Source organism: Perna viridis, chromosome 4 (genome assembly GCF_037379345.1).
Source record: "Perna viridis isolate PV_CMFRI_1.1 ecotype Kerala chromosome 4, ASM3737934v1, whole genome shotgun sequence".
NCBI lineage: Eukaryota > Metazoa > Mollusca > Bivalvia > Mytilida > Mytilidae > Perna > Perna viridis.
In genome coordinates this window covers 11,204,574-11,215,595 of record NC_142448.1, presented here as the reverse complement: position 1 = coordinate 11,215,595, position 11,022 = coordinate 11,204,574, and the positions used below count along the sequence as shown (strand labels likewise).

The 11,022-nt window shown below is 31.0% G+C and overlaps 1 protein-coding gene across 4 annotated transcripts; it reads left to right on the top strand.

Moving 5' to 3' along the window:
• Window positions 1-470: 470 nt before the first annotated feature.
• On the top strand, window positions 471-9,564 carry LOC148618842 (hypoxia-inducible factor 1-alpha inhibitor-like). Of its 4 annotated transcripts, none has more exons than XM_088578107.1 (8): window positions 471-666; window positions 2,047-2,291; window positions 3,268-3,416; window positions 4,634-4,779; window positions 5,070-5,176; window positions 6,592-6,655; window positions 7,232-7,342; window positions 7,969-9,564. In XM_088578107.1, exons 1-8 carry the CDS (start codon window positions 538-540, stop codon window positions 8,011-8,013), a joined length of 996 nt encoding a protein of 331 aa, XP_088434233.1. In that variant the 5' UTR covers window positions 471-537; the 3' UTR covers window positions 8,014-9,564. The 4 variants fall into 4 exon arrangements, with proteins under 4 accessions (XP_088434233.1, XP_088434232.1, XP_088434235.1 ...); XM_088578106.1 differs by having other exon boundaries at window positions 484-666; window positions 4,634-4,783; window positions 5,074-5,176; XM_088578109.1 differs by having other exon boundaries at window positions 650-789.
• The last annotated feature ends 1,458 nt before the right edge of the window (window positions 9,565-11,022 follow it).

Genomic DNA, 11,022 nt, shown 5'->3' with positions numbered 1-11,022 from the left:
TCACACGGACGGACTGCTACTGGTCAGGTTGGTGGTTTTAACGGTCTTGACTTTCTTGCGGATGTCTGTTAGTAGTTGGAGGTAGCAGAGCCCAGCCTTCGAACTCGGAGTATGTCCTATAGCTGGGCTGCTCTGATGACGCTCTGGCCTACTCTAAGACTCCACGTATGTCCGAGAGCATTTCCCCACACTAACTGTTTGGGAGTACGTCAACGTGAAGAGTGTGCTGCCACCGGTGTATATTTTAGTACCTTTATACTGTATAGATTGCGAATTGACTAATCACAATGATAAACCTCCGCGTTTTGGCCGATATTTACATTGTGGCAAAATAGTTCTTATATTAATAAAAAAAAATTCTAAGCTTTTGTTGTTGTTTTTTTTTCTCTCTCTCTCTGTCTCAAGACAAATTGAGGATAGACAATTGCAATTGGTTATATTTGCAAATTTTGTTTCCGAACCTTTACACCATAAATTAATTTTGCAAAGAAATATAGTTTTGTTATAAAAGGAGACAACTCTATAGTCGTCTACAAAATGTCTCAGACAAAAAAACTTACTGATGGTAGAAAGACTTTTGAAGTAAAAAAGTACATATTTTCTACCGAATCTATTCCGAGATTAAGCTGTCATGACCCAGAATGTGAGGAGCGGATTGAAAATGGGGTACATATTTATAGCCTATTTTAAATGCGGAATGTCATGTCTACTTTCACTTTTCCAAATATCCAGGGTAGATATTTTGTTTAACAACTGTTTTCTCGTCATTTTCCATGCTCAACTTATATGGTAAATGTTTATTGTGGTCTACATTATCTGAAACCTAATTTATTTTATTTAAGAAGTAGGCACATTCAAGGATTTTTATAGTAGACAACTATATAAATCTCATTTGACGAAAATTGTGTGCAAAATCCACTATATCAACATTTGTAACCCCTATACTAGATGTGGCTACACCCAGTTAAATGGTTATATAACAGGTAATGTTATACTGTTTTCTCTGTACATAAACAGTAATTAAAAGTGAATTGTGGTCTATTAAAAAACTTTCCACCTGCTTTCTTGGACATTTTCTTAATACATGTATTTATGAAGGGTACACTGGATATATTGGTTATATGAGCTACTATTGATTTTTTTTTCTTGTATACTTCTACAGTTTACCCATGTGACCGTAATGAAAATGCCCCAAGTTTTGGGAAACAATACAAAGTAAACATTAAATGATCAGATGTAACCATGTACTGTAAAAGATTAAATTTTTGCAGTGTACTAATTTTTGCTATTTTTATGGTAGGCAGAAAAGCATGAAAAACAGTCCCCCTGAAATTGATTTTTAACACTATATAACAATTATCATTTTTTTGAAATAAGGAAAAATTTATACCCGCAAATATTGCACTTAACAGAATATGCAAAAATTACCAACCGTGAAAATAATACATTTACAGTAATCATTGTAACCAGTGTAACCTGAGTTTGGAAAGAATTCCCAATTTACTTTAATCTTTTAAATAGTTAAAGTACTCAGTACATGAAGCCTTTTAACCCGAATAAAAATAAACTGTGTACTGGGAAAATATACAAGGAAGACATTAAATGATTAGATGTAACCAATGTAACTATTGTAAGCTTGGTTATACATGAAAATGATTGCAATGAAATTTGTTACTGAATGAACCATTCATTATCTGTATTTGTACTAAATAGTAACCATTACAAATTACTGCCTTATTTCTTTGTAAGCATGTAACCTGATGTACCTTACCTACATGTATTACTGAGGTTACAAATGCTGCTATGCTCAATAATGCATCCGCATGCTATCTGGACCTATCTCATAAAAATCCTATAAGAATTCTTGCCTTTATATTGAAAGTACATAGTAATTTTGTCATATTTTTAAGTGTTAAAATATGGTAACAAGATTAATGAAATTATTTGATGAATTGAACTGAGAACATTTCTTTTTATTCTGACAGTTAAAGGCTGAAATTGTTTGTTTGATTATTGTATTTGAGATCCTTTTCTGTTTATTTTAAGTTGCCAGTAGTTATTCCTGACACAAATTTAGTATCATCAGCAAGCCACTGGAATATAGATTACCTTCAAGAAAATATTGGCAATGGAAAATTCATGACATATTTTTCCAACAATAAAAGATTCAAGTACTTTGATGATAAGAAGTGTACCAATATTAAAGATTTTAAGAAACCCATGGATCAAGCAGAACTCACCTTTGATGAGTTTGTAAGGAAATTGAACAAATCAAAATCAAAGGGACAAAGGTAAATTCCATGAAACACATATAAACTATAAGTTCAGAATTTATTAGGTGTTGTAGTTGACCATGTCACCCTCTGTACAGACACTTTGTGTCCTAGCAAAAACTTGATTATTAGTTGATGGATCTTGATAAAATTTTACAGTTTTTAGATTATGGTCCTGGCCCTAACTGTTTTGGAAGTAGGGGTGAAAAAGGGGGGAAATTTCATATAACTTATCTGTAACTCAGGTAGAAGCATAAGATATGGTAACATAATTTTATGTACCACAAGGGCCTCACTGCAATTGATTTTGAGATTATGACCTACACAATTTAAAGAAAGGGCCAAATTTGGTATGAGTTTAAATATAGTAAATTTTGCATTTATTCAGACTATTGAATGAGGAAGTATATGGATCCATAAGGTTCAAAAAGGAAGGTTTGAATGATTTGTTTGGTTATGACCACTTTTCTGTTTTTTTTTTAGGCAATAACTTGAGTGAAAATGTTTAGATCTCTGTGCAGTTATACTACTTGAATCCATACCCAGGGTTCTCAATAAGTTTTAAAGTAGGTGGAAAAAAATTAAAAGTGGGTGGCACCATGTAGGGCCCTCATTTACCAAAAGATATGTAATTTTTTTTTAACAACAAAATAGCCGGCTCCAATGTCAAAGCAGATGGCGAAATCGCCAGATGCCAGCACTTATTGAGAACCCTGCATACCACCAAAAAAAATGTTTTGATTGATGAAAGGGGTTGACTGGAATCTTAGAGGAGCCATTGAGTTATTTGAAGATCCATTTAATCAAATCTTTTCAAATTTAAACACTATGCTTTGAACCATAAAAAAACGGGTCAAGTCCAATTAATGTTTATTTTGCATTTCCTGGTCAGTGTTTATGACCCATGTCTACCTGAAAACCCTTGAGTGCATAATCATCATATCACATGCCTCTAGTTATTATTAGTATATTTACATTTTCTTTGTACTTTAAGATTATATCTGCAGCAAACATTGAATGAAACAGTTGGAAAAAATATTGTAACAGACTTCATGGGGTTTAATTGGAACTGGGTGACTGCTCAACAGAAGAAAAATAAGTTTGGTCCACTGACTAATAATATGCTTCTGATTGGACAGGAAGGTAAACAAACAAGGGGATGTTTTCATGCTACTGTTTTACATAGTTATAAGAATATGGATGATAATTGCTGGCGTTAAAGATAAAGATGTACTTTTTTTTCATCCTTCAAAATCAATATTACCCTATTTCACCAGTTCATCGGGTTCTGTCCTACTATTTCTGAACACTACACAAAATATAGCCAGTGTCATTCAATTCCTCTTTTAAAATCATTTAATATATTTCAGACAATTAATTCGCTTAACAATATTTTATCGTTACTGAAAATAAATTCAGGATATAGTCTTTCAATTTTCTGACTCCTTTTAGGCCTTGAAAGATGTTTAATAACCAATTTGCGTTTAAGAAATTTAGGTCTTGCAGAATGTGTAAAGAAACATTAAACATGTTTTAGCATGTTCAAATAAAACTTTTTTCAGTTATAATTTTCATTATTTCCTCAATATATTGTGATTAATAAACATGAAGTCAAGAGCAGTAATTTAAACCAACCAAAATTCTGAGGAAATTTCAAATTGATAAAATATGTCTTAATGTACATCTACAAAAATATTTTCTTAGGCTGTAATTGGTTTTAAGTATAATTACAGTGTTACTGTGTAGCCATAAATACTGGTACTCTGTTCAAATAGATTTTGAATGTTATTGCAAATTAATGGATATTTTTATATACATGTAATTTGTTTAAAATGTGAAATGGAACAAAATTTATAAATGTGTGTGAAGTTGGGTATTGTTTTTCAAAAGTATTGATTAATAATTTATATTTCTGAAATAAGGTTTTAAAAACAAGTCACCTAAATTTTCTAATTTTGCTTTATTTTTTCTACAATTTTAGTGAATACATGCATTAACAGCAGTGAAACTGTTTTTTTTTAACAAAGTCACATATTCAACTTGTGAATTATGCAGTTTTCAAGTTTATTTGAAACACTTTAGTTTTTGGGGCTGATTTTGATATTTTCTTAACATATGATTACAGTTTTTTTTTTGCATCATGTTATTTTTTTAAATTCTATTCTTGCTACAATTTTCACAATCATGAACAAACATCCAGTGCTAATAGCATTTTGATTAACACATATTCTACATTCTACAAGCTTCTGGTAAGTTTTTTTAATATGCTTATTTTTTTTCAAATGAATGACAATACCAATGTACAATATTTTACTATCAATTTCTATAAAAAAATACATATTTTTGATATTCTGCTTTAGGAAATATCACTCCAGCCCATTATGATGAGCAGGAAAACTTTTTTGCACAAGTTTATGGATATAAGAGATTTATCCTGTTTCCACCAGATGAGTTTCCCAATCTGTATGCTCACCCTACATATCACCCTTGTGATAGGCAGAGTCAGGTAGGTCTTCAAACTGTATTGTGCTGTTCCTAAACAGACAAACAAATAGTGACCTGTTGAGAGGCAAAACAAATCAAGGAACTATCAATGGTTAAAATAAAAGAAAAATAGTTCGCTGTTTAAGCCAATACTATATTTATTCTCCTTCACAGAAAACTAGGGCTTTACTTCCTGTACTGATATATTATATCTATACCTAAAATATGCTGCTAATGCCATAGTATTCTAAACCAAAAATGACTATAAATCTTGCCATATAAAGTAAGTCATGTTTTTTCATCTTCCAATAGGTAGACTTTGAAGAACCAGATTTAGAAAAATTTCCTAACTTTAAGAAAGCCTGTGGTTTTGAGACAGTTGTTGGCCCTGGGGATGTTTTGTATCTTCCTATATATTGGTATGATTAATTCTGTTAATAAGGACTAACTTATAATGTACAGGGTTTGACACTAACAGTAGTCCAGTAGTCCTGTGCCTACCTTAATTTGAGAGAGGACTGCCATGAAATTTTAATTGGTAGTCCCTTGGGCTATCACATTAATACATAAAATTTTATTAGTCCTAAGGAAAGAACTGCAAAATAATTTTGGGCACTACCTAAATTACGGTTTCTATCAGATAGTCCTGTGGACTACCTAGCGAGAAAAGTTCGTGTCAAACCCTGTACAATGTAGATGTCCTACAGTGTTTATGTTGTACGTATGATAAATGGATTTGCATGGGCTTTTTTGGTCTAAATCTAAGCAGTAATGCCAGTTTGAAAATATCACTGATTTTGAGTGAAGTTAGTTACAATTCTAGTAGAACCTTCTTGCATGTTTTTGATGCCCCATTCAAAGTAAATTTATGTTGGTCATGTGGGGTACAAACTTTCGTAGGAATATTATGAAATTTGTTATTATACCCACTTACCCACTGCAAATGAAGTTTGGAGGGGGGTATATAGGTTTCACCCTGTCTGTCTTCCTGTCCCTAGTATTTTCTAAACAGCTTTCAGCATTGTTATGAAACTTTATGGGATGTAATATAACCACATGGAGATGTGCATACCATAAGGAATTTATGTTTGGACAAAAATTGTAGAAATGACAGTTGTTGGACTTACTGGTAGGCATTTTTCAGCAAAACTTGGTCTCATGTGTTGTCTTCAATTCCTCTTAATGACTTGAAGGATTTTTATGAAACTTAAGGGGATGTTAGATTACCATATTAGTATGTGCATATTTTCAGGAATTTATGTTTGGGCAAATGTAGTAGAAATGAAGGTTTTTTTCAGCATAACTTGGTCTCATGTGTTGTCTGCTACTCAACAACTTGCAGGATAGTTATGAAACTTAATAGGGTGTTAAATTACCGTATTGCTATGTGCATATTGTCAGGAATATATGTTTGAAGTGAATTTGCTGGTAAATTTGGTCAATGTGTTCTCTGCGAAAAAATCATGGGTATTAATCCTGTTAGGGGTAATGTGTAGTGTGAAGTTTGTTATTGTAATATCTTCATGATGATAGGTTTGTACCATGTGTGCATTTTTGTCTTGGTCACATTTCAACATCATGGTATCCATAGTGACTACTTAAATTAATTAATGTTATAGGTGTGTATGTTTCTTACATCTGTAGTAAAAAATCTCATTTTAATAATGCTTTCAAAAGATGAAAGATCAGAGAAAGATCAGATTTTCCAGATATGGCATTGCATTATGTCATTTCGCAAGAAAATGAAAATAACTTAAAATAACTTTTTAAATATATATTGTTGGCATTCTTTGGTTAAAACTGCAATAAATTAAATTCTTTTTCTCATTGGTAGGTGGCACCAAGTTGAATCAATTCCAAATGAAGGTCATACTATATCAGTTACTTTTTGGTACAAGGTGAGAAGTTCTTTTGACTGAAAACAAGTTCTGACAGAATGTCAACTAAAAAGTGTATGTTAGGAAGCAATACTATTCTCAAGTTTTGAATAAATCTAGAAAATAAATTAGAGATTCACTTAGGTGAAAAACACCTTAGCAGTAATATCTAATATGAAGATCAACAATAAAAAAAGCCCAAAAGTTACATGATAAAGAAAAATATTTCACTGATATTGTGACAGAACAGTTAAATCAGCATTGCATATGCAGTTGATAGTAGATTTGAATAGCAAGTGAATCAGCTTGGCTAAAGGATCAATTCTTTAGCCAAATCCCTTAGCTGAATGATTGTCATCAAAGGTTTTAAGATTGAATAATTGATGGTGGAAGGTCTTCAGTGGCGATATTATAGCATGATAAGGACACCTTGAAACAACTACATGTATAGCATAAAACATTCCAAAATGAAAATTCATGGTAGTAATACACGATAAACAATAAGTTTAAGTACACGTCCAAGTATAAATCTAACTGATAAAGTTAAGGTAATGTGATATGACTTGTGTGGACATCTTTTTTTTTGTCTAATTGTAGGGTAAACCAACACCTGAGAAGGTTACATATCCATTGACTCCAATGCAGAAAGTAGCAATGATGAGGAACATAGAAAAGATGATTTCGCAAGCTTTAAATAATCCCGAAGAGGTAGCTACTGCTTGTATTTGTTATTTTCATTTTCATTATTTCTACTTTGTTTAAATATCATGAACATTGAAGTAGATTTTTTCATGAAATGATTTTTTATTTGATTTCCAATTCTTACTGTGGACATACAGCCCCTTTGATGATATACCGGTAGACAATTCCTGATTTTGTTATATGAATATAAGGACAATAACGATATATTGACTTGAAATAAAAACAATATATGGATGAGGTTATTAAAGAATCAGGATAAAACACAAGGCTGTGCCAAGCATTTTTTTCCAATTCATTTATTGTTTTTATTTCTAGTTGGTATACTTTTATTGTCATTATACTACAATCTTAATCATTTTTTAATCAAGTTTAATTTTTTATACGACATGTTTTTTACAAATTTTCCGTACTAGTGGCCCCTGATAGTGACACTACAATACACATATAGTTCATGCCAGGGTTTGAAAGTAGGTGGAGCCAAAGTGTTGTATACTGTCAGTGACAGTATATCTGCAGTAAATATACTGTCAATATATTTTGATTGCTGATATAGAATGATTACAGCATGGAAATTTTTTAGTTATACTTCCATGTTAATTGTTTGCCTTCAACCAGAAAAATGTTTTTTACAGGTACCAGAATTTATGCAGAACATGGTGTTAGGAAGGTACACTTGAAGACAAGGTTGATAGGAAAATAGGGACAGTTAAAATTACATTACATCAATGTTTTCATCCTTGAATGAAATTATCAATGCTTGTGTTGGCACTGTAGTTGAAAACAAAAATAATTAGCGTCACAAGTGATATAATGACCGTTTCACTATTTTTAATGCCATAACATATTTGAAAACTTGTAAAATTTCAATCGTTTGTTGCACAATAAGAATTATTTTTTGTTGACTTTGTATAGAGAAGGGAGATAAACTAGTCTTTTTAAATATCTTGAGATTTTTTTTAAGTGAAAAAAGTGACATAATAGTAGCATTTGAACTTTCTAGTTCAACATGCAGCATGAAAATCTGAAGACTGTTGATATTTAGAGAAGAAAATTAATTATCTCCCTTGGGTGCTTTACATTTTCAGTATTGTTTGCATGTTTGTATGTTAAAATAATTTTTGTTATTCAAAGTAATGTTATTATATCATTTTTTTTATAATCTATAATTATAAAGGAATTTTAAACAAAAAAAAACCACTTGTATCATTGTTTTTAACTTATACAATAATGATAGAGGTTGAAAAACAATGCCATATTGACCTTGATTTTGTTTTATGATGATCATACCTCATAAATTGATGTTACTATTTTTAACTGTACATGCTTTCAACCATTTATGTAAAAACAAAAACATGTTGTAATTTGTACAAAAGCATGTAAAGGAATTATGGGTCTTAAATGAGATTTTTATTATTTTTTTCTCCCTAATTTTGTACACACTTAGTATCATTACAGAGCTTTATTTTGTCGGAGAAACACATTGCTATTTTGTTATATATGATTAACTTTAAATGCTTCATCTTCCAACCTTTCATTTTACATTGCCTCTGCATTTTAAATAACATCAATAATGCAAGGCCAACTGTTCCTGAAAGAAATATTTGGAGAGTTTCATGTATTTTTTAAATTTATGAATGTATGTGACCTTAGTGCTGTGGTTACTGCTTTGTGCCTGTTCTAATATATCTGTGATAGAATTTGGTTACTTGTGATCTTGAGTTGAGATCAAATATACTATATAACTTACTAAGATTATGCTTTAAATTTTATGTAAGCACATATCTTTTTATCATAGATTATTTGTTTTTATGTTTTGAATCTCTTATGAAATGATTGATAGTTGTAAATGAATTACCCTGCAGAGAGATGATTGAGGAAAACTCATGATGATTACTGCTAATGTTGTTGATGGTTTCTGTTCATTTTTATGATGGTATGATAGTATGGCACAATTGTCTTTTTTATGGGATAACTTAAGTATTGGTCCATTGGTCTTTATGATATGTCAACCTAAAGTTTGTAGCCCTAAACGTCATGATTAACGAACCACAGATGTGAAATATTTATATCAAATTAAATATAAAATCACCTGTTTTTTTTTACATTTTTTATGAATTTGTTTGAAAACCTGTAGTACAGATCTTGTTTATTAATTAATGTAATCAGATTACTGTAAATTGTCTTGATTTTACAATAAAAAGGCCAAAAATAAGATGGAAACTGATTAAGTATGTGTTTTGTTTATGTTTTCATTAATGACAGAGTGAAATCTGTCTAAACTGAATCCTGAAAATACATAACACTGTCTAATCCGGACATTTTTAGCTCACATGACCAAAGGCCATGTAAGCTATTGCCATCACTTGGCATCTGTCGTCGTTAACAATTTTTCAAAACTCTTCCCTGACACTTCATGACCAATTGGAACCAACCTGGGTATGAATGTTCCTTAGGGTATCCTGCATAGAACTGATGTGGGGATTTTTGATCTGTGGAAAAACATGGCTGCCATTACTACAATACAGCATAGGGGTCAGACAGTAGTTTTTCGCATATTATATATTCTAAACCTTTAGGTTTAGCCAAATTCTTTCAATTGCTAAAATGATTCTTATTTTAAGGCTTACAAAAATCCCTGGGAATAAATGTTGAGATGACTCTTTGTAAGAGTTATTGCCCTAGAAATGTGAAAAATGATTTTTTTTTACAGTTTTCAGTCTGTATCATGTAAACTGTGATAGATAAAAAGAAGTTTTCAATTGCTGAAATAATCCTTATGACAAGTCCTACCAAAGTTACCTTGGGTGGAAATTGTTGGACATTTTGTTATATTAATGGCCCTAGAAAGGCAAACTTTAACTAGGTGAGCGATTCACGCTCCAGGGAGTTTCTTGTTAATTGTTCTGATGTATATATTTTTGTATGATATAAAATAGCACTAATATATGAAGTTTAAATTTAACTCGAGGTTCAGAACCAGTAAAGGAACATTAGAACTGATTCCATGGTATTTTTCTTGAACTGTCAAAGATCTAATGGTAGAAAGAATTTATACTAAGTAGAAATTGTTTATTTCTTGACCAGTTTAAATTATAATTTATAATCAAATTCCCCCTGTCAAAAACTATACTGAATGAAATACTTGATGGCAATACAAAATGAATGTAAAGCTTAGACATAGTGGCAATACTTGCCCAAACTGTTCAAGATTTAACATTTGTGGTTGTATCAAGATGCACCTACAGAACATTTTATTTATGTTTAATTTAAAGGGTACATTCCTTTGATTTATGCAACACAATTATATGATATTTTATATGTAGAAGGTTATAAATTTAGACTATAATGTACTAATCTGAATTAATTAGATTTTAATCTTGCCCGTCTTGTTTATTAATTTTTGGTGCAGTAAGTGACAGTGCATTGTTTATTGTTATACCTCAGAAGGCTTTTTAATTTTTATACATAAGGAAAATCTCGTACAAATTTAGATCAAAATTTGATGAAGCTTTATATAGAAAATACCTGAATCAATATAATGATTGTTGCTAGATGCTTGCAATTGGTAATAATCCAACTTAAGGGTATTTTATGTTGCCATTTGGGGATATTACTCTGTAACCTCACTCTAAATGTAATTACAATTCCAAGAAAATACTGTTTTATTTGGAGGTATTAAAATATTC

What these genes read in the sequence shown, in the direction of transcription:
- LOC148618842 (XM_088578107.1), top strand. Translation starts at nt 538, where the DNA reads ATGTCTCAGACAAAAAAACTTACTGATGGTAGAAAGACTTTTGAAGTA. An exon ending in CTTGTGATAGGCAGAGTCAG is followed by an intron (nt 4,780 to 5,069) that starts GTAGGTCTTCAA and finishes ATCTTCCAATAG; the next exon opens with GTAGACTTTGAAGAACCAGA. An exon ending in CAGTTACTTTTTGGTACAAG is followed by an intron (nt 6,656 to 7,231) that starts GTGAGAAGTTCT and finishes GTCTAATTGTAG; the next exon opens with GGTAAACCAACACCTGAGAA.